Here is a 24,694-nt window from a genome sequence, read left to right as displayed (position 1 = left end):
TACCATACCCTGTTAAAAGGCACTTCAATATGTTGTTTTGCCCTCTGAACGGCACATGTACACAATCCATGTCTCAATTGTCTCAAGGCATAAAAATCCTTCTTTAAACTTCTTTAACCATTTATCTACACTCATTGAAGTGGAAATAACAAGTGACATCAATAAGAGATCATAGCTTCCACCTGGATTGACCTGGTCAGTCTATGTCATGAAGAGCAGGTGTTCTTGATGTTTTGTGCGCTCATTGTAAGTGACTCTAGTCAGCTAGGGTTTAGTTCAGTTGGTGGTTGCACATAGTCCCACACATTCATGAATCCCTCATAGGCTATTCATCCATCAATGTGATATCAATAAAATTAAGTCAAATTGTTTCACTGTATGTTAAATCGCCCTGTATATACTGTACAGTTGAAGTCAGAAGTTTACATACACCTTAGCCAAATACATTTAAACTCAGTTTTTCACAATTCCTGACATTTAATCCAAGTAAAAATTCCCTGTTTTAGATAAATTAAGATCACCACTTTATTTTAAGAATGTGAAATGTCAGAATAATAGTAGAGAGAGTGATTTACTTCAGCTTTTATTTCTTTCATGACATTCACAGTGGGTCAGAAGTTTACATACAATCAATTAGTATTTGGTAGCATTGCCTTTAAATGGTTTAACATGGGTCAAACATTTTGGGTAGCCTTCCACAAGCTTCCCACAATAAGTTGGGTGAATTTTGGCCCATTCCTCCTGACAGAGCTGGTGTAACTGAGTCAGGTTTGTAGTCCTCCTAGCTTGCACATGCTTTTTCAGTTCTGCCCACAAATTTTCTATGGGATTGAGGTCAAGGGCTTTGTGATGGCCACTCCAATACCTTGACTTTGTTGTCCTTAAGCCATTTTACCACAACTTTGGAAGTATGCTTGGGGTCATTGTCCATTTGGAAGACCCATTTGAGACCAAGCTTGAACTTCCTGACTGATGTCTTGAGATATTGTATATATATCCACATAATTTTGCTGCCTCATGATGCCATCTATTTTGTGAAGTGCACCAGTCCCTCCTGCAGCAAAGCACCCCCACATCATGATGCTGCCATCCCCATGCTTCACGGTTGGGATGGTGTTCTTCGGCTTGCAAGCCTCCCCCTTTTTCCTTCAAACATAACGATGGTCATTATGGCCAACAGTTCTGTTTTTGTTTCATCAGACCAGTACCATGGTGTTTATACTTGCGTACTATTATTTGTACAGATTTATGTGGTAACTTCTGGCATTTGGAAATTGCTCCCAAGGATGAACCAGACATGTGGAGGTCTACAATTTTTTTCTGAAGTCTTGGCTGATATATTTAGATTTTTCCATGATGTCAAGGAAAGAGGCACTGAGTTGAAGGTCGGCCTTGAAATACATCCACAGGTACACATCCAATTGACTCAAATTATGTCAATTAGCCTATCAGAAGCTTCTAAAGAAATGACATCATTTTCTGTAATTTTCCAAGCTGTTTAACGGCACAGTCATGTGTATGTAGACTTCTGACCCACTGGAATTGAGATGCAGTGAAATATAAGTGAAATAATCTGGAAATAATTGTTGGAAAAATTACTTGTGTCATGAACAAAGTAGATGTCCTAATCAACTTGCCAAAACTATAGTTTGTTAACAAGACATTTGTGGAGTGGTTGAAAAACGAGTTTTAATGACTCCAACCTAAGTGTATGTAAACTTCCGACTTCAACTGTATGAAATAGTTGTAATCATGAAACCCATTTAAACGTGTATGATGTGATAATATACAGTACCAGTCAAAAGTTTGGACACATACCTATTCAAGGGTGTTCTTTATTTTTACTTTTTTCTCCATTGTAGAATAATAGTGAAGACATCATAACTATGAAATAACACATATGGAATCATGTAGTAACCACAAAAGTGTTTAAAAAATCTAAATATATTTTAGATTTTAGATTCTTTAAAGTGGCCACCCTTTGCCCTTTGCACACTCTTGGCATTCTCTCAACCTGGAATGCTTTTCCAACTGTCGTGGAGGAGTTGTACCTTCACTCTGCGGTCCAACTCTTCCCAAATCATCTCTTGGGTTTAGGTCAGGAGATTGTGGCCAGGTCATCTGATGCAGCACTCCATCACTCTCCTTCTTGGTCAAATAGTCCTTACACAGCCTGGAGGTGTGTTTGGTCATTGTCCTGTTGAAAAAATATACTGTTGTCCCACTAAGTGCAAAACCAGATGGGATGGCATTTCGCTGCAGAATGCTGTGGTAGCCATGCTGGTTAAGTGTGCCTTGAATTCTAAATAAATCACAGACAGTGTCACCAGCAATGCTTTCCCACACCATCGCACCTCCTCCTCCATGCTTCACAGTGCGAACCACATATGAGAAGATCATCCATAACAGTTGATGTTGAGATATGCCTGTTACTTGCACTCTGTGAAGCATTTGTTTGGGCTGCAATCTGAGGTGCAGTTAACTCTAATAAACCTATCGTCTGTAGCAGAGAACTCTGTGTCTTCCTTTCCTGTGACGGTCCTCATGAGAGCCAGTTTCATTATAGCGCTTGATGGTTTTTGCAACTGGACTTGTAGAATCTTTCAAAGTTCTTGAAATTTTCCATATTGACTGACCTTCATGTCTTAAAGTAATGATGGGCAGTCGTCTCTCTTTCTCTTTGAGCTGTTCTTGACATAATATGGACTTGGTCTTTTACCAAATAGGGCTATCTTTTGTATACCACCCCTATCTTGTCACAACACGACCGAGTGGCTCAAACACATTAAGAAGTAAAGAAATTCCACAAATGAACTTTTAACAAGGCACACTTATTAATTGAAATACATTCCAGGTGACTACCTCACGATGCTGGTTGATAGACTGCCATGAGTGTGCAAAACTATCATCAAGGCAAAGGGTGTCTACTTTGAAGAATCACAAATATAAAATATATTTTGATTTAACACTTTTTTGGTTGCTAAATGATTCCATGTGTGTTATTTCATACTTTTGATTTCTTCACTATTGTTCTACAATGTAGAAAATAGTCCAAATAAAGACAAACCTTTGAAAGAGTACTGTAGGCGTGTCCAAATGTTTAACTGGTACTGTACGTGTATGTGATCGTTTAAACATAAGGTGATGCCATAGAAAAATGTCCCATCCTGAATGGACAATACAGTTTTATTCTATTTTATTTTTCTGGCAAAAGGAGGTAGGGATTTTGTTATTCTGATCTGGGGAAAGAACAACATTGCCATGCTGGTCTTTGGAGATATACTGTAGGCCTACACAGATGTGAGCATGTTTAATAAGGCCAGTCAATCATGAGGAAGCTGAACCATCCCTCCCCACATATGGCACTATGTAATTTAAATAATTTTGGATAGAAAGCTTCAGTAAACGCAAAATAAATCAAAACACAGTATAAAGTCCATTCCCCTCATGTAGCACTGCTACTGCTACCGGCTGCCACTTCAAAAAGAGCAGCAATCCCCAAATGGGCAATCTCCACTCAACGAGGAAACGTTTGTGAGGCTTCCAAGTGGTTGCACTGGGCACATGTCACACATGTAGAGCATCAGCCTGCAGTGACTGTGTGCAGTCCAGAATGGACCTTTCAGTCCATGATGACCTTTCCAGTTTTAGAGATGTACTGCACCCAGTCATCAAACCGTTTTAAGTGTATTCTGCTCAGGGTTGATTAAAAATGTACCTTGAGAAAATGAACCCATCTCAAGCGGGTTTAAAATCCTCCCGAATAAGTAGCCATAGCTGCTTAATATTATAAACACGATACTTGTAGTCTTTGCATCGGAATTGATGTTCTCTGCATCATGTTTGAGGTGTTATTTTTAATGTAATTGTTTTCTATATGAATGCCTCAAGCAGTATGGCAGTGACATAAGGTAGTGGACGTGTTCAAAGAGGGCCAGGGTCTCCCACAAACAAGCAGACAACAACAGTTGAGTTGCCAGTCAACCATAGTCTGTGGCCAGTCATGCTCACGAATGGATGTAACGTACACATACACCTGATGTCAACTGTGTGCATCCAAGATGTCTCCTCATATGACGAGGATGATAAGCATGAATACTGTATTCTGTGTGTATTTACAGAATATTTCATCCTCTCATCACTAGGGTTGTGGCGGTCACAACATTTTGTCAGCTGGTGATTGTCAAGCAAATAACTGTCGGTCTCACGGTAATTGACCTTTAATTAAGATAAACACATTCAGCATCTCTTGGCTTCCACACATAGCCTACAAGCCATTTAAAAAAGTCAAATACATCCATGTAGTATAGCCTACACCTTCACAATACATCCATTATTTAATTTAGACAGGTCAAAAGAAACATGATATGAAGAAATTGTAGTGTATTTCAGAAGAAAATAATAGCATACTCTGAGTTGTCCTTATGTTAGTGTAACGGATGTGAAATGGCTAGCTAGTTAGCGGTGGTGCGCACTAATAGCGTTTCAATCGGTAACGTCACTCACTCTGAGACGTTGCTACTTCCCCTTGCTCTGCAAGGGCCATGACTTTTGTGGAGCGATGGGTAACGATGCTTCGAGGGTGACTGTTGATGTGTGCAGAGTGTCCCTGGTTCGCGCCCAGGTCGGGGTGAGGGGATGGACGTAAAGTCTATACTGTTACATTGATGCTGTTGACCCGGGTCACTGGTTGCTGCGGAAAAGGAGGAGGTCAAAAGGGGGGTGAGTGTAACGGATGTGAAATGGTGCGTGCTAATAGCATTTCAATCGGTGACGTCACTTGCTCTGAGACCTTGATTTAGTGTTTCCCCTTGCTCTACAAGAGCCGCGTCTTTTGTGGAGCTATGGTTAACAATGTTCGAGCCCGGGTATGGGCAAGGGGACCGACTAAAGTTATACTGTTTTATTAGGTCCTTATGTTAGGTCCTGATATCTATAAGCCAAATGGCAGTGGGCTACACTAGTTAATTTAGCAGACATGATTTGCTTATAATTCCGTGGCATTATTTTATATTATTTTGTAGTATGAATAATACAATTGAACAAAATTGAATAAAATATAAATATTTTCTCCAAACAATTTGAGGGATTGCGCACATGCGGCTCTTCTGTGTTGAGTGGTTAACAAAGAAATAGGTATTCCTATATGCTTAATTGTCACGACTTCCGCTGAAGTTGGTCCCTTTCCTTGCTCGGATGGCGTTCGGCGGTAGAGGTCGCCAACCTTCTAGACATCGCTGATCCTCTTTTCATTTTCCTTTGGTTTTGCCTGACTTCCCTGCCACCAGCATGCACCCCTACAGAATCACCGATCAAGTATGGAGTCAGCAGGAGCAGGTACCCCGGTTGTAGGGGAGGAGGAGCGCGTCCGGGATGCTTCACCATCTTGGCACCGTCATGGACCGCGTTGTCCGTACTATGGACCGCTGGGAGAGACAGGGAGTTCTTCCAGCGCCTCCACCAGCACAACCGGGGTCTTCTCTGAGCGCCCCTTTTCCACCTGGTTCCAGTGGGATTCGTCTCTCCCCACCCTAGGAGTACCACGGAGAGGCTGCAAACTGCCAGGGGTTCCTGCTTCAACTGGAGCTATACCTGGCCACCGTCCACCCGGCTCCATCGGGCCGTGAGAGGGTGTCCGCTCACCGGGAAAGTCCTGGACTGGGCCAACGCCGCGTGGAGAGAGGGAGATGCAGCGTTGGACCAGTTTGAGGAGTTCACCCGCCGTTTCCTGGCAGTCTTTGACCACCCGCCCGAGGGTAGATCGGCGGGTGAGCGCCTATTCCATCTGAGGCAGGAGACGAGGAGCACCCAGGAGTTCGCCCTGGAGTTTAGGACCCTGGCTGCCGGCGCAGGATGGAGTGACAGGGCCCTGATCGAAGATTACCGCAGCATTCTGCGCAAGGACGTCCGTCGGGAGTTGACATGGGAAGCCGTCCGTGTCCACCTTCAGCAGGCCGTGACGCGCCAGAAGGTTAATGCAGTGAGACCCCGGTGTTCGCACCGGGGGACCGGGTCTGGCTCTCGACCCGAAACCTGCCCCTCTGCCTGCCCTGCCGGAAGCTGGGTCCACGGTTTGTGGGGCCATTTAAAGTCCTGAGGAGAGTGAACAAGGTTTGTTATAGGTTACAGCTTCCACCCGATTACCGTATTAACCCCTCGTACCATGTGTCTCTCCTCAGGCCGGTGGTGGCTGGCCCGCTCCAGGAGTCTGAGGTGCGGGAGGTTCCTCCGCCCCCTCTGGACATCGGGGGGGGCGTACTCCATTCGCACCATACTGTATTCGAGGCGCAGGGCGAGGGGCCTTCAGTATCTCGTGGAGTGGGAGAGTTATGGTCCGGAGGAGAGGTGCTGGGTTCCGGTCGAGGACGTGTTGGGGACGTGTTGGCCCCATCTATGCTGCAGGAGTTCCACCGTCTTCGTCCGGATCGCCCTGCGCCTCGCCCTCCGGCTCGTCCCCGAGGCCGGTGTTGACTCGCAGCTGGAGCCGCGTGTCGGGGGGGTACTGTCACAACTTCCGCTGAAGTTGGTCCCTCTCCTTGTTCGGGCGGCGTTCGGCAATCGAGGTTGCCGACCTTCTAGCCATCACTGATCCTCTTTTCATTTTCCTTTGGTTTTGTCTTGTCTTGTTTCACACCTGGTTCCAATCCCAATCATTATATATTGTGTATTTAACCCTCTGTTCCCCCTCATTGTCCTTGTCGTGATTTTTTGTTTGTAAGCTATGTGCAAGATATGTTCTGGTGTTTTATACCCACTTGTATTATTTTGTATATTTTGGTTTTCAGAGTTTTTGAACACTTATGAAACTTTTTCTACCAAGTTCAATCTCCTGTGCCTGACTTCCCTGCCACCAGCACGCACCCTTACATTCATTTAGAGTTATTCATGTAACTTTAGTTGTTCTACAAATGTTGGGCTATATGTTCACACTTTTAATACATTGTAAGGATGCATGATGACTCTAATGATGATTTGAAAAAACTTGCTTTGAAAGGCATGAGCTCTGCTTTGTTCTTTAAGCAGGATGTACACACTCCAATAGTCTCTCATTCACCATTTTTTCACAGGCTACAGGTGAAGACAAACACAAATGCGTGCTTCCTTATCCAATTCCAAGGTACATATTGAAGATATTGGAAAAACTGTCCAAATTTACTTTTCATCAGTCAACAAGATAAGTAAGCCTAACAAACAACAAAAGCACTAGCCTATGTCAATCTATTATCACCCCTAGTACAAAGGTTGACCTATTCTATTCTATGCAAGAAATATATATTCCAAACATAGTCTGGGACAGTTGTGGGATGCGATATATCCCAAATTAATACAACCACTAGCATCAAAAAACATGTTTTATGCAATGTGTCTGACGCAACAGATTGGAACGTTTAGCTTAAAATGTTGATAAACTATTAGGCTATTTCTTCATATTATAAACGCAGCAATGAGCACGTGGTAGTAGCCTGTAAGCGTGAATGTTCCATTAGCGGAAAAACACCATTGTCAAAAGTGACCGCAAATGCAATCATGCATGTAATGCTTTTATTATAAAGGTGCATTTTAATGGTAAAAATATTATTCCCCAAACTTGAAACTCAACTCTAGGCAGAGTTGCAAAGAAAAAGCCATATCTCAGACTGGCCAATGAAAAGAAAAGATTAAGATGGGCAAAAGAACACAGACACTGGACAGAGATATGGCTTTTTCTTTGCAACTCTGCCTAGAAGGCCAGCATCCCGGAGACGCCTCTTAACTATTGACCTTGAGACTGGTGGTTTGCGGGTACTATTTAATGAAGCTGCCAGTTGAGGACTTGTGAGGTGTCTGTTCCTCAAACTAGACACTTGTCTTCTTGCTCAGTTGTGCACCGGGGCCTCCCACTCCTCTTTCTATTCTGGTTAGACCCAGTTTGCACTGTTCTGTTCTGTGAAGGGAGTTGTACATAGCGTTGTACGAGATCTTCAGTTTCTTGGCAATTTCTCACATGGAATTTTTATGGTAAAAATGATCTTCCCCAAACTTGAATGTCACTCGCTGCTTATTTATGCCAGTTAGGCTCTACAACCCTTGTAAAGGGGATTCATGATTAATGTGCTTAACTTTAAGAAGCTATTTGGCCACTTTAGTTGTGATACAAACCTTATTAAAACATATAGGCCTATATGCTAGACTACATGAGGTGTGTGACTATGATTAGAAAAAGTCGCAAAAAAAGTCATTATTTCTAATGCTGGTCATCATTCACAAGTGATAATATATAATTCATAAATGATAGGCTAGTATTGTCACCCATCAAACTATTCTTGAGTTAATCTTGTCTTTACATGTACTAAATAATACAGTATATGTGTCGCATTTGTTTTCATTTCGACTAGACCATTATCATGCACCTGTCTCGCAACAGGGGCATCGTAAAAAAAAATGCATGTAATCTTTGCACTTAAATAGCGAATGGAGGACGCTTTTCCCCGTGGTTTATTTTCATGCCAGCCATGTATGCTGTACTCCTGTTGTAATGTTAAGTAATGTGCTTCATATTAGGAAGGTTGATAAATAAATATAGTAGGCCTAGCCTATAGAAAGCTGATGGGATCCTCGTCTTTTTATTAGTGGCCTTCACTCTGTTTTCTTCCGCAATTGCATAGCTTATAGAAATGTTGCGCAACATGAGCTCATGGGCTCTCATGAAGTGTTTGATTAGATTTTCTAACACATTTGCATTGATGTCAGAGTGATTAGAGGGACAATAGAGTGCTGAGTACCAGGCAGTTAGGATGTTTGGTAGGCTACTAATGACCAGAAGCAGCATCAGAGCTTGGAGAAGCCTAATTACCCCGACTAAATGGTCATGTGGAATTTGACTGCCTTCATGACTCGACCACCGATGTGGCAGTAATACGGTCACAGTCAACAGCTCTACTCATCACACCGCACTGCCTCAGGTGTTTACAAACAGTCCATCCATGCTGTCTGACATCAATGCTCCTTCTACTGTGTGTTGTGGGAGCCCAGCTTCATGCTACTGTTCCAACTGCTCTCTGTCTTCAGTAAAACACCTCTACCACGCACTACTGCACAGATATTTGCCAATAACCCCACAACAAAGGCATACATACACACACGACCCAGAGGACTCAGCTACATACACACACGAACATATACTGTAGACTCCCTGCCTCTGACTCTGCTGTGCCTCCGTATGGCCACAGGGATAACACTGTAATAACCACTGTCTCCATAGAGTCCTACTGCTGCTCTGTCTGTCTATCTGTCTAATTGATCCTGCTGGTCACTCTGTGTTGTGAACACTGTGCTATTTCTCAAACGGCCCATACAACCAATGACACAGCTATTGACACATACAGTGACCAGGTACTGACACAACTAGTGACACAAATAGTGACACAGGTACTGACACAGCCAGTGACACAGACAGTGACACAGGTACTAACACAGCCACTGACACAAACAGTGACACAGGTACTAACACAGCCACTGAAAGAAACAATGACACAGGTACTAACACAGCCACTGACACAAACAGTGACACAGGTACTGACACAGCCAGTGACACAAACAGTGACACAGGTACTGACACAGCCACTGACAGAAACAATGACACAGGTACTAACACAGCCACTGACACAGGCAGTGACACGGGTACTAACACAGCCACTGACACAAACAGTGACACAGGTACTGACACAGCCACTGACACAAACAGTGACACAGGTACTGACACAGCCAGTGACACAAACAGTGACACAGGTACTAACACAGCCACTGACAGAAACAATGACACAGGTACTAACACAGCCACTGACACAAAGAGTGACACAGGTACTGACACAGCCAGTGACACAAACAGTGACACAGGTACTGACACAGCCACTGACAGAAACAATGACACAGGTACTAACACAGCCACTGACACAAACAGTGACACAGGTACTGACACAGCCAGTGACACAAACAGTGACACAGGTACTGACACAGCCGCTGACAGAAACAATGACACAGGTACTAACACAGCCACTGACACAGGCAGTGACACGGGTACTAACACAGCCACTGACACAAACAGTGACACAGGTACTAACACTGCCAGTGACACAGACAGTGACACAGGTACTAACACAGCCACTGACACAAACAATGACACAGGTACTAACACAGCCACTGACACAAACAATGACACAGGTACTAACACAGCCACGGACACAAACAGTGACACAGGTACTGACACAGCCAGTGACACAAACAGTGACCAGGTACTAACATAGCCACTGACACAAACAGTGACACAGGTACTGACACAGCTAGTGACACAAATAGTGACACAGGTACTGACACAGCCAGTGACACAGACAGTGACCAGGTACTAACACAGCCACTGACACAAACAGTGACACAGGTACTGGCACAGCCAGTGACACAAACAGTGACACAGGTACTGACACAGCCAGTGACACAGACAGTGACACAGGTACTAACACAGCCACTGACACAAACAATGACACAGGTACTAACACAGCCACTGACACAAACAGTGACACAGCTACTGACACATCCAGTGACAGAAACAATGACACAGGTACTAACACAGCCACTGACAGAAACAATTACACAGGTACTAACACAGCCACTGACAGAAACCATGACACAGGGACTAACACAGCCACTGACACAGACAGTGACCAGATACTAACACAGCCACTGACAGAAACAATGACACAGGTACTAACACAGCCACTGACACAAACAATGACACAGGTACTAACACAACCACTGACACAGACAGTGACCAGATACTAACACAGCCACTGACAGAAACAATGACACAGGTAATAACACAGCCACTGACACAGGCAGTGACACAGGTACTAACACAGCCACTGACACAGACAGTGACCAGATACTAACACAGCCACTGACAGAAACAATGACACAGGTACTAACACAGCCACTGACACAAACAGTGACACAGGTACTAACACAGCCACTGACAGAAACAGTGACACAGGTACTAACACAGCCACTGACACAAACAGTGACACAGGTACTAACACAGCCGCTGACAGAAATAATGACACAGGTACTAACACAGCCACTGACACAAACAGTGACACAGGTACTGACACAGCCAGTGACACAAACAGTGACACAGGTACTGACACAGCCACTGACAGAAACAATGACACAGGTACTAACACAGCCATTGACACAGGCAATGACACGGGTACTAACACAGCCACTGACACAAACAGTGACACAGGTACTAACACAGTGACAGAAACAGTGACACAGGTACTGACACAGCCACTGACAGAAACAATGACACAGGTACTAACACAGCCAGTGACACAAACAGTGACACTGTTACTAACACAGCCACTGACACAGGCAGTGACACAGGTACTGACACAGCCACTGACACAAACAGTGACACTGGTACTAACACAGCCACTGACACAGGCAGTGAAACGGGTACTAACACAGCCACTGACACAGACAGTGACACGGGTACTAACACAGCCACTGACACAGACAGTGACACAGGTACTAACACAGCCACTGTGACTGAGAAAGACTGATGTTAACAGAGATCTAAAACACGTCTCCCCCCTCTCTCCCGCTCTCACTCTCTCTCAGATAACAGCCTTTGATGAGCTGCAGGCAGACTTTAAGGTCCCCATCGATCAGGGCAATCCACTCCATGCGGTATGTATGTTTCTCTGCTGTGGTAGTACACTCACATGTTACTCATGTAGTACTGTCAGACATGCTCCAGTTCAGCGTGGCGAATGTGTGTGTGTGTGTGTGTGTGTGTGTGTGTGTGTGTGTGTATGTGTGTGCGTGCGTGCGTGCGTGCGTGCGTGTGTGTTTGTGTGTGTGTGTGTGTGTGTGTGTGTGTGTGTGTGTGTGTGTGTGTGTGTGTGTGTGTGTGTGTGTGTGTGTGTGTGTGCGTGCGTGCGTGCGTGCGTGCGTGTGTGTGTGTGTGCGTGTATGGTCTTGGCAGAGATGTGAGATCTGCAGCTCTGCATTAATAATACAGGAACCAGTTGGCTGCATGCTGTTCTGTTCCTCCTTACCTCCTCCTCCGGACTTGGACTGACTGACTGGTAGATACCTCACATCACAGGTTAAAAGGCCGCAACTCCCTGGTTGCATCTGAAATGGCACTCTATTCCCTCTATAGTATACTACTTTTGACCAGGGCCCACATAGGGCTAACAGGACCAACATAGGGCTACCAGGGCCCACATAGGGCAACCAGGGCCTACATAGGGCAACCAGGGCCCACATAGGGCTCCCAGGTCCCACATAGGGTTACCATGGCCCACATTGGGCTAACAGGGCCCACATAGGGCTCCCAGGTCCCACATAGGGTTACCATGGCCCACATTGGGCTAACCGGGCCCAAATAGGGCTCCCAGGTCCCCCATAGGGCAACCAGGTCCCACATAGGGCAACCAGGGCCCACATAGGGCTCCCAGGGCCCACATAGGGCTCCCAGGGCCAACATAGGGCTCCCAGGTCCCACATAGGGTTACCATGGCCCACATTGTGCTAACAGGGCCCACATAGGGCTCCCAGGTCCCACATAGGGCTACCAGGGCCCACATAGGGCTATCAGGGCCCACATTGGGCTAACAGGGTCCACATAGGGCAACCAGGGCCCACATAGGGCTCCCAGGGCCCACATAGGGCTCCCAGGGCTCCCAGGACCCACATAGGGCAACCAAAAAAACTCCCTAGAAAGGCCAAAACCTAGGAAGAAACCTAGAGAGGAACCAGGCTATGTGGGGTGACCAGTCCTCTTCTGGCTGTGCCGGGTGGAGATTATAACAGAACATGGCCAAGATGTTCAAATGTTCATAAATGGCCAGCATGGTCCAATAATAATAAGGCAGAACAGTTGAAACTGGAGCAGCAGCATGGCCAGGTGGACTGGGGACAGCAAGGAGTCATCATGTCAGGTAGTCCTGAGGCATGGTCCTAGGGCTCAGGTCCTCTGAGAGAGAGAAAGAAAGAGAGAAAGAGAGAATTAGAGAGAGCACACTTAAATTCACACAGGACACCGAATAGGACAGGAGAAGTACTCCAGATATAACAAACTGACCCTAGCCCCCCGACACATAAACTACTGCAGCATAAATACTGGAGGCTGAGACAGGAGGGGTCAGGAGACACTGTGGCCCCATCCGAGGACACCCCCGGACAGGGCCAAACAGGCAGGATATAACCCCACCCACTTTGCCAAAGCACAGCCCCCACACCACTAGAGGAATATCTTCAACCACCAACTTACCATCCTGAGACAAGGCTGAGTATAGCCCACAAAGATCTCTGCTACGGCACAACCCAAGGGGGGGAGGCGCCAACCCAAACAGGATGACCACACCAGTGACTCAACCCAATCAGGTGACGCACCCCTCCCAGGGACGGTATGAGAGAGCCCCAGTAAGCCAGTGACTCAGCCCCTGTAATAGGGTTAGAGGCAGAGAATCCCAGTGGAAAGAGGAGAACCGGCCAGGCAGAGACAGCAAGGGCGGTTCGTTGCTCCAGAGCATTTGCGTTCACCTTCCCACTCCTAGGCCAGACTACACTCAATCATATGACCCACTGAAGAGATGAGTCTTCAGTAAAGACTTAAAGGTTGAGACCGAGTTTGCGTCTCTGACATGGGTAGGCAGACCGTTCCATAGAAATGGAGCTCTATAGGAGAAAGCCCTGCATCCAGCTGTTTGCTTAGAAATTCTAGTGACAATTAGGTATAGGGCTACCACATAGGGCTACCATGGCCCACATAGGGCTACCAGGGCCCACATAGGGCTACCAGGGCCCACATAGGGCTACCAAGGCCCACATTGGGCTATCAGGGCCCACATAGGGCTACCAGGGCCCACATCGGGCTGTCAAGGCCCACATAGGGCTCCCAGGGCCCACATAAGGCTGCCAGGGCCCACATAGGGCTCCCAGGGCCCACATAAGGCTGCCAGGGCCCACATAGGGCTCCCAGGGCCCACATAAGGCTCCCAGGGCCCACATAGGGCTACCAGGGCCCATATAAGGCTGCCAGGGCCCACATAGGGCTCCCAGGGCCCACATAAGGCTGCCAGGGCCCACATAGGGCTCCCAGGGCCCACATAGGGCTATGGTCGAAAGTGATGCGCTACAGAATGTCATGCCATTTCAGATGCACACTCTGAATCAATTATTGTTCCTCTCCTTTGATTCCCTCTGGGGTTTCTTGGTTTTAAATCTTTCTTACTCCCTTAGTGATTTGAGCAGTTTATCTATGATGTCCCTGTGACAGCATACTGTAGTTTGAAGGTGACTTTGACTTACTGTACTGTCGCAGCACTTGAATTTTGACAGCTGTGTGTCATTTGGGATGACTAGAGAGAAAAGTTGGTTGGAGAGACAACGTATTCATGGAACAGGATTGCTGAGCAGTTTCAAATGCACAATTACTTTTCTTGAAAGTCATTGTCGTAGCTTTGAAAAGTATCTCAAATTACAGCAACACTGTCAGATTTTGCCGCATTTGCATTGCATGTAATTATGAACTGCATCTGGATGCTACACTTGATACAAATCCCTCTGATCTCAGAGAGAGAGACTAACAGTAAGTCAAAATGCGTCGTTATCACTGTGCAACTTAAATACTTTATCACTGTGCAACTTAAATACTGTACTTTGAAATAGAAAGGTCTTTAGTGAAGTCCACTGCACAACTTGTCTTTCTCCCCAAAGCCTCCATCCTATCCACTGTGACATGGATACGACCCTCCCTCTTTCTCTCCTTCCTTCCCACCCTCTCTCCTTCCCACCCTCTCTCCTTCCCACCCTCTCTCCTTCCCACCCTCTCTCCTTCCCACTCTCCACCTCAACCACATCATGAGTCCTGAGGGGAGTGTTGGAGATTGATGTCTTCCTCCCCGGGCACCACCCTTGCCACCTCTGCTACATCAGCCTCACACCCAGGCAGCAAGCTAATTAGTGGCTGACTGTCATCATCCCCTCCCCCAGGGGGCACTCTGGGAGTCAGGGCTGACCCTGGAGGAACCGCAGGGAGGATCCACCGGGCTCTCACAACACACACACACACACACACACACACACACACACACACACACACACAGAGAGAGAGGCAAACACACACACACACACACACACAGGCAGACACAAATGCACAGAGGCAAACACACACACACACACACACACACAGGCAAACACACAGAGGCAAACACACACACACAGAGAGGAAAACAGAGTTGGTGTGTGTATGTGTGTGTGTGTATGTGTGTGTGTGTGTGTGTGTGTGTGTGTGTGTGTGTGTGTGTGTGTGTGTGTGTGTGTGTGTGTGTGTGTGTGTGTGTGTGTGTGTTTGTGTGTGTTAGTATATACAGTAAGTCCTCTGGGTCTTGCAGAATATGGGGACGCACTCTAGGCCCAGATGTATTTCAGCCCTGTCAATGTTGTTTATTTTGAGGAGATGAGTGCCTAGCTACCTATCTCTTCTGAGACTCTCAGACGACACACCAGTGCAGCGCCTGATGCGAAAACATGATGCTGTAATATTCCCCACAGCGCTCACGATATTCCCCACAGCGCTCACGATATTCCCCACAGCGCTCACGATATTCCCCACAGCGCTCACGATATTCCCCACAGCGCTCACGGTATTCCCCACAGCGCTCACGGTATTCCCCACAGCGCTCACGATATTCCCCACAGCGCTCACGATATTCCCCACAGCGCTCACGATATTCCCCACAGCGCTCACGATATTCCCCACAGCGCTCACGGTATTCCCCACAGCGCTCACGGTATTCCCCACAGCGCTCACGGTATTCCCCACAGCGCTCACGGTATTCCCCACAGCGCTCACGGTATTCCCCACAGCGCTCACGGTATTCCCCACAGCGCTCACGGCCCTGCTTGTCCTTTGTGATGCTGATTTACATCTGTTGCTTCTCCGACTCAGGACTAACTTTCTATCAGCTTTCCAATCTGACTGATAAATCTGACTGATAAATCTGACTGATAAATCTGACTGATAAAACAATGAATAAATGAATTCCAGGGAAGAAGTGTTCATAGTTTCATTATCATGCAGAGTGAGGAGTATTTCTTGTGTTATGATTTTATTACCCTAGACTGGTCATGGAATTGCTCATACTACTGTATAGGTTACATTTGAATTCATTCTTTAGTCAAATTCTACGTTAGTGTTTCCACAAATGGTGAATTAGGACCTGGTGGTTTAGATTACAGTAAGACTGGGTCCTGGCTAGAATCAGTAGGTTTCTTCACTTGTTTGGACACAGGAAAACTACAAAGGCTTTACAGGTTAGCTAAACACTGGCCCATGTAATCGACCGGATACTGAACTTGGGTTGTTGGCTCACTGCCTTCACCCTACTCCCTTAGAGAAAAGGGTTCATAAAGGCTTTTTTTGGTGGTGTTAGAAGCACAGAGACCTCAGATCTCATGTCCTCAGTCACAATAGGAAGCAAACTACCTGCACAATACTGACAATACTGACAATACATCAACCTCCCTATTACTGGATCGTCATTTCACCTCTCCTCTCCTGCTGGAAGTGAACCAGTAATTAGCCCATATCCATTCAGTCCTCCGACAAAGCGCTGTGTGTACTTTAGTGTACTCTGTGAAGGTACACTCCAGAGGAAGGCCTTCTAAACCTGACAAACACTCCTCTTCTTTTCTCCACCGTTCCTTCAGACGTCCCCATCTCTCCTCTCCCTTCTCAGCCTCAGTTTACATTTGCGTATCATATTTACAGTGCCCCGGCACTCTTGCTTGTCAAGCAAATTCTTGCTGAGTAACATTTCAACGCCAACCCAAATCTAATTGCTTGCTAATGAGGAGTGTTGATACCTCGGCAGTTATCTGCCGTCTCCATGGCTACCACTGGAATACATTAGCATGACCTCGTTCATCTTCCTCCTCGAGATGGAGAGAGGAGAGGAAAACATGTCAGAGGCAAATTCGGGTTCGCCCCAAATAAGGTGCTGCAGTCGCATAATAGAACTAATTCACTGTATCTTCTCATAGATGTTGTGGTTTTCTTATGCTGATGTGCTGCAGTGGGTCGTGAGAGGACAGGGGGAGGGAGTCATATCTGTTTGGAGAACATGAAAGTACTCTGCAGATTGAGTTTGTGAATGTTTATGAGACCCGCAGCTCAATTTCATATCTCCTCAACCCCAACCTCTTTCATACTTCTACCTAATATAATAACACATTTCTCCACTTTAAAGACAGTGGATTGGACTTAAGTTAAAGTGGAAATTTAAAGTGAATTTAAAACATCTCAATACACTTTGCACTTTTAAAATTGAATAACAGTATAGTAACAGGAGGTCATTTAAGAAGCGTTCCACCGTCTTTACCCAAAACAATTTCAAGCAGGCTGAAGTGTAGATAATGTGTCCTATCGGATTTTGAGATGAGAGATAAAAATGGCAGAGACTAACTGTCTGATGCTCAAATCAAGATGAGCCACCAGACTGCACATTTCCCCGACAGAGTGAGCCCGTAGAACCATTAGAATGGTCTGAGTTCCAACGTACGCTAGGCTGGCTCTTCTACAGTAGTGTTACCTCAGATGACATTATTTAGTGGTGTACAGTGGACCTCATGATGAATTATATCCATCGGAGGAGGTTATTCTGTAGTGGGGGGATTTTCAAAAATATTAATCAAATATGTATGTTTAGTCTTCATAAATACAGCTTTTAGGGAATAATACTCAACCCCCTCCCCCCCCCCCTCTTTTCACAAGCACCCCGCAGTGGAAGATAAGCCTGTTTGGACGTCATTCATATACCATTCATCCTCCAGATAGCACATCAACCAAGTCTCTGCTGGAGACTAAAATAGGAAACGTTTCTATGCAATCGCCATATGCCATGCTGCTCACATGCACCATTCAATAAGTATTGCCCGCCTCCTCGGCTCGTCTGGCATTGTTTTCTCTAAATATGGCCCTTGATAGACAAGTGCTTTAAGCATTGCTGGGTTGGCTTGACAAAGCCCCAGCACCACACACAGACAGACACAGGAAAATGCAGCGTCTGCTTAGAGCTCAGCAGAGGTGGGGAGGAAGGAACCAGCCTCCTCCATGTCTCACTGTAGGCCTGCACAGTGCAAATCCAGTCTCACAGGCCAGTCAAATCATGCTACCCTGTTGTGTTTCCATATGTATATTTAATGTAGGGATATAACTGTTTCCTGTTTCCTGTTTGGCCTCTTCAGAGAGAGCGACTCCGGAACATTGAGAGAATCTGCTGCCTGCTGCGAAAGGTAAATAGTTACTGAACACTGTCCTATTTAAAACACTTCCTTCATTACTTCATATGATTATGTCATTTAGCCTACATTTTAGAGCCACCAAAGTCTATATCTACACTTTGCACAGGGGTGAGTACAGTACTTACTGTATGTCAAAACATTCATATTCCTGTATAGTCAACTGACATTATGAATGAGAAACATTTTTGGTGAAGATTAAAGCTTGCCCTTGCCTTCAGAAAGCTACCTTGTCTTTATAAAAAGACAGTGTGTGTCCAGTGCCTGTGGTCTGTGAGCCTGAGGTTACCGTCTGGGACTGAGAGACAAAAGGATTCTTTCAGCTCAGTCTCAGCGTGACATCTGTTTCAGTGGCCTGTGAGGCTTCACCCTACCTCTGCTCTCTGCTCTCTCTCTCTCTCTGTGTGTGTGTGTGTGTGTGTGTGTGTGTGTGTGTGTGTGTGTGTGTGTGTGTGTGTGTGTGTGTGTGTGTGTGTGTGTGTGTGTGTGTGTGTGTGTGTGTGTGTGTGTGTGTGTGTGTGTGTGTGTGTGTGTGTGTGTGTGTGTGTGCTTGTGTGTGTGTGCGTGTGTGTGCGTGTGTGTGTGTGTGTGTGTGTGTGTGTGTGTGTGTGTGTGCCTTGGGCTGATGAAGTGGAGGCTGTTGTTGTTCTTTATCTCTGTTGTGGACACTGTGCCTGAGGCTCATCTGTCACCCCTGGAGACTACAGTGTGGAGCTACACCAACACTACATCAGAACAGTGGTTGACTCTTATTGTCCTACCCTGCCTGGAATCATAGAGCTCATTTGTGAGAGTTCATCGTTTCTAGAAGCTCTTCAGCACTGAATGGACAATGTTACTGAAGATATGGTTATTGTTTGCTCCTTGTATGTTCCAAATGTATTCCTTCAGCATTTGCCGATCTGAGCCATATTGCATAAAATACTATATTGATCTTGTTTTTGATAGATTGTGGTGTTTATTTTTTATATGGGCTTGTTTTTGGCAGCAGGTGCTGTGCGTTGCGATACAGTCTCAGAAAAGCACTAGCTGGTGCCTTTATTTCACACGGTTTGGTTTGAGGGTGCGAAACAGTGGTGTTGTCACAGCAGCAGAACCAATCATAGAGTGCTGCTCATCTATCTTTCTCTTTTTATTTTGGTCTCATTCTCCCTCCCCAGTCCCCTCACATCTCAGTGAGTACTGAAGTTGACTCACAGCAGCAAGGCTCTGGAACCTGCATCCCCGCTTCGTCCTGATCCTAAAATACACAGGAGGACCGTTTTCTCTCTCCTCTTTCGTTGGAGGGAGATGCGCTAGAGAGAAGGAGAGAGTAATGGAGGTAGATGAGAGAAGGATATAGAGATGAAGAGAGGGGGGTAGAAAGAGAAAGGGAGAGAGGGAGATGAGGGAGAGCTGCTGCGCTCTGGTGATTCAGCACCATCAGAGAGCCTGTATGGTGTTGAGTCATGGAGGATTCCACTCCCTCCCACAGCTCTTGGCTGGACCCATGCCATGCCACCATGTCTGACTGTACAGACGGCCTCCAGTCCTGCGCTACCACAGACTGTACAGACGGCCTCCAGTCCTTCAGGCTGCGCTACCACAGACTGGACAGGCAGCCTCCAGTCCTTCAGGCTGCGCTACCACAGACTGAACAGACAGCCTCCAGTCCTTCAGGTTGCGCTACCACAGACTGAACAGACAGCCTCCAGTCCTTCAGGCTGCGCTACCACAGACTGGACAGACAGCCTCCAGTCCTTCAGGCTGCGCTACCACAGACTGGACAGGCAGCCTCCAGTCCTTCAGGCTGCGCTACCACAGACTGGACAGGCAGCCTCCAGTCCTTCAGGCTGCGCTACCACAGACTGGACAGGCAGCCTCCAGTCCTTCAGGCTGCGCTACCACAGACTGGACAGGCAGCCTCCAGTCCTTCAGGCTGCGCTACCACAGACTGGACAGGCAGCCTCCATTCCTTCAGGCTGCGCTACCACAGACTATTTAGCACAGCAAACTCGACTTCTCACAACACTTCAACAGGTTCTTTGGCAAATGGATGGGGAGTGTCATGTTGACCTACTGTTTACTCCCAAGCAAAGTTCAGCTCATGGAGAGTTCTCAGAACACCTCGAATGCTGTTTCCCAATGTAAGGGGTTATAAAGTGATAAGGAGCATAATCCTTCTAATCTGTCCTACTATGTTACCAGAAGTTTAGCACATCAAGCTGTTCGCACTTCTCCTCTTATGCTGTTTCCTAATGTAATGGGGTAGAAAGTGATAGGTAGTGCCATTACTAGTCAAAGAAGCATATATCCTCTTTGTGTGTGTCTGCATGTTGCAGTTTGTGCTATTAATGGAGCAAGGTTGTACAGTATGTTGCACACAGATATGATGATGAAATATGAATGTAAATCTATGACACAACCAAGGAGGAGAGGATTACCATGGATTACCATTAGAAAGTCTTGGTAGATAGCTGTGTTTGTGGATCTGTCTTCACGGGATATTGAAAATGGATTTTGGACTGTTAATACTAGACCCCTCTTCCTTGGCTGTACTATAGTCCTCTTGTGTTTCCAACAGGTCTCCCCAGTTCCCAGAGCCATATTATTACACTACAGTAGGACATGTAAAAAGAAGTAAATAAAACATTTTTGAACTCTTCCTCAAATCCTGCATGTGGAAATGCAGCCTACTGACAGAACAAACAAATCCTTGTGAGCTCAGCACGGATAAGGAATAGGACTGAGTGTTTCCTCAACACCCTCCCTCTGTCCCTCGCCCAGGTGCGTGAAATTGCGTACTTCTCCCCCGCCAGAATAATCAGAGCTCATGCGAAGAACGGCTACTCTGCGTTGGGCATTGGAAATGGAACCGGGATTTGAGGAGTACAGGACATAGGTGTTGGTGTTGTTTTCTTGCAACCCGGTGGATGAATGAGGTTTGCATTTATCTAATAATTAATTGAATTAACTTAATACTACACATTGAATCTTGGATCGATTCATTCATGTTTCCATTTATTATTTCTCCACATCATTCTCCAAGTCAGTCATTGATTTGGTTAACTTGTGTAGGTGTTGCTCCTGTAGCCTCCAGTATTTTGATTGAGCCGCTGCTTTGGTGCTACTCTACTGCTCTGCTTTGATGCTCGGGCTGTTGAAGAATAGAAACGTCCCCAGCAGGAAGACTTCTCCAGCACTTACCATTACACCTCTGTCTCTTCTTCTTATCCCTTGTTCAGTCCTCTCTTCCTCCCTAATGGAATACGGTTCATGTCCTGGTCACACAAAACCTCCTGGATGAAAGAAGCCTTGTTTTTTTTTTATTTCTTCTCCAATGTGAGTGTCGTGGTGAATCTCCCTCACACCCAATCAGTGCCCAGCGAGCGGAGGAGCACGGAACAGTCCCCGGTGGTTGCCGTAGCGCTGCGTGTTTATTCTTCAAACAAGGAGCTACTTTTGATGTTTCAGTACAAAGGTCCCCCCCCCCCCCAAAGGATTTTCAGTTAGTAGAGGAGTGGGGAGGCAGGGTGGGTTTGGCTTGACAGATGAAATGAGTCCTGCTAGATGGGACAGAAGATGTGGAGCAGGAAGTACAAGCAGGAAGTACAACATGGTACACTGCACTGAGGGCCTGGGGTTATACTTACTGTGATTCAGGGCTTTCTTGTCACACTGGGACCTTATGTGTGTTATTTCAAGTGTATGATGTCCAAACTGTTGCTGGTTTTCTCCTCACCTTCTATATGGTTGGATAGTAGGCTGCATATTCATTCTCACTGTAACACATCAACTTGTATTTGTCACATTTTTTAAAACCTTTATTTAACTAGGCAAGTCAGTCAAGAACAAATTCTTATTTACAATGACGGTCTACCGGGGAACAGTTAGTTAGCAATTTATGTTATTCTTCAATAACTCAAACTCCAAAGCAAATCAGGGGGAGAAAAATAGGTTTATTCAGAGAGGACAAATCAAGATGTTGTGCTGGGAGTCAGATGTTCAGTCTTCCCTGTCCTCAGCTTTTCCCCTCGAACAAAGGAACAGGATGCTCCACCCTAGCCTGGGGTTGACCAATCAGAAGTCCTTGCAGTACAACTTGGCCAATGGCCAAATAGCAAGTATCCTGCCCCCGACTCAATGTACAGACCAATGACAACGTGGCACACGTCTCTCTGAGTTCATGAGTGACATTCCACAGATCCTAAACAAATGATGAACTGAAACCCAACTCCTATTTACAATTCGCTATTGACCATTAGTACTCTAGCTTTTAGTCCTCTCAATCTCTTCGTTGAGTATCTTCGACATATTCCTACACTGCCTTGTTCATTTTTACCTTGTCTGTTATGAACTTGAGTGAAGACCCAAACGCGGTTTTAACAGAAAACAGAGTTCTTTAATAAAAAACAGGAATGGCATAAATCCTCTTCCAACGTAGTCAATGGAACAAAAGAACGTAGTATAATGCAGGTTGCACCTGCCATGCAGACTCCGACAGGACAGGACAAGGTGGAAGCAAACGAGACGACAGCTTGCTTCTGGCATCAAAAAACACAAACAAGAATCAGACACTGAAAGTAGCAGGAACAGAGAAAGAAATAGAGACCTAATCAGAGGGGGAAGAGAGAACAGGTGGGGAAAGAGAGAATGAGCTAGTTAGGGGAAATGTAGAACAGCTGAGGGATGAGAGACAGAGAAGGTAACCTAAAAAGACCAGCAGAGAGAGAGAATGAAGAGAAAGGACAGGAACAGACATAACAAGACATGACAGTACCCCCCACTCACCGAGCGCCTCCTGGCGCACTCGAGGAGGAAACCTGGCGGCAACGGAGGAAATCATCGATCAGCGAACGGTCCAGCACGTCCCGAGAGGGAACCCAACTCCTCTCCTCAGGACCGTACCCCTCCCAATCCACTAGGTACTGATGACCACGGCCCCGAGGGCGCATGTCCAAAATCTTACGAACCCTGTAGATGGGTGCGCCCTCGACAAGGATGGGGGGGGAGGGACGAGCGGGGCGCGAAGAACGGGCTTAACACAGGAGACATGGAAGACCGGGTGAACGCGACGAAGATAGCGGGAGAAGAAGTCGCACTGCGACAGGATTAATGACCTGGGAAATACGGAACGGACCAATGAACCGCGGGGCCAACTTGCGAGAAGCTGTCTTAAGGGGAAGGTTCTGAGTGGAGAGCCATACTCTCTGACCGCAACAATATCTAGGACTCTTGGTCCTACGCTTATTAGCGGCCCTCACAGTCTGCGCCCTATTACGGCAAAGTGCCGACCTGACCCCCTTCCAGGTGCGCTCGCAACGCTGGACAAAAGCCTGAGCGGAGGGGACGCAGGACTCGGCGAGCTGAGATGAGAACAGCGGAGGCTGGTACCCGAGGCTACACTGAAAAGGGGATAGACCGGTAGCAGACGAGGGAAGCGAGTTGTGGGCGTACTCTGCCCAGGGAGCTGTTCTGACCAAGACGCAGGGTTACGAAAAGAAAGACTGCGTAAAATGCGACCAACAGTCTGATTGGCCCGTTCGGCTTGACCGTTAGACTGGGGATGAAAGCCGGACGAGAGACTGACGGAAGCCCCAATCAAACGGCAAAACTCCCTCCAAAATTGTGACGTGAACTGCGGGCCTCTGTCGGAAACGACGTCAGACGGAAGGCCATGAATTCGGAAAACATTCTCGATAATGATCTGAGCCGTCTCCTTAGCAGAAGGGAGCTTATCGAGAGGAATGAAATGAGCCGCCTTAGAGAATCTATCGACAACCGTAAGAATAACTGTCTTCCCCGCTGATGAAGGCAGTCCGGTGATAAAATCTAAAGCGATGTGAGACCACGGTCGAGAGGGAATGGGAAGCGGTCTGAGACGGCCGGCAGGAGGAGAGTTCCCAGATTTAGTCTGCGCGCAGACCGAACAAGCGGCGACAAATCGACGCGTCACGTTCCCGAGTGGGCCACCAGAAACGCTGGCGAATGGAAGCGAGCGTACCCGAAGGCCGGGGTGGCCGGCTAACTTGGCAGAGTGGGCCCACTGAAGAACGGCCGGACGAGTAGGAACGGGAACGAACAGAAGGTTCCTAGGACAAGCTCGCGGCGACGGAGTGTGAGCGAGTGCTTGCTTTACCTGCCTCTCAATTCCCCAGACAGTCAACCCGACAACACGCCCCTCAGGGAGAATCCCATCGGGGTCGGTGGAGACCTCAGAAGAACTGAAGAGACGAGATAAAGCATCAGGTTTGGTGTTTTTTGAGCCCGGACGATAAGAAATAACAAACTCGAAACGAGCGAAAAACAGAGCCCAACGAGCCTGACGCGCATTAAGTCGTTTGGCTGAACGGATGTACTCAAGGTTCCT

General features: G+C 46.7%; 1 protein-coding gene across 2 annotated transcripts in view; it reads left to right on the top strand.

The window, feature by feature from the left end:
• The window catches only part of LOC135557206 (protein cornichon homolog 3-like), a 55,015-nt gene that overhangs the window by 7,470 nt on the left and 22,851 nt on the right, over positions 1-24,694 (top strand). The window contains exons 2-3 of one of the 2 annotated variants that reach the window (XM_064990409.1): positions 11,653-11,721; positions 18,292-18,339. In XM_064990409.1, coding sequence (XP_064846481.1) covers positions 11,653-11,721; positions 18,292-18,339 — 117 coding nt within the window. The remainder of the gene's footprint in view (positions 1-11,652; positions 11,722-18,291; positions 18,340-24,694) is intronic. The other variant, XM_064990410.1, reaches the window with a different exon arrangement.

The sequence above is a fragment of the Oncorhynchus masou genome, chromosome 16, assembly GCF_036934945.1.
Source record: "Oncorhynchus masou masou isolate Uvic2021 chromosome 16, UVic_Omas_1.1, whole genome shotgun sequence".
Classification (NCBI taxonomy): domain Eukaryota; kingdom Metazoa; phylum Chordata; class Actinopteri; order Salmoniformes; family Salmonidae; genus Oncorhynchus; species Oncorhynchus masou.
This window is presented reverse-complemented; position numbering and strand designations above follow the sequence as displayed.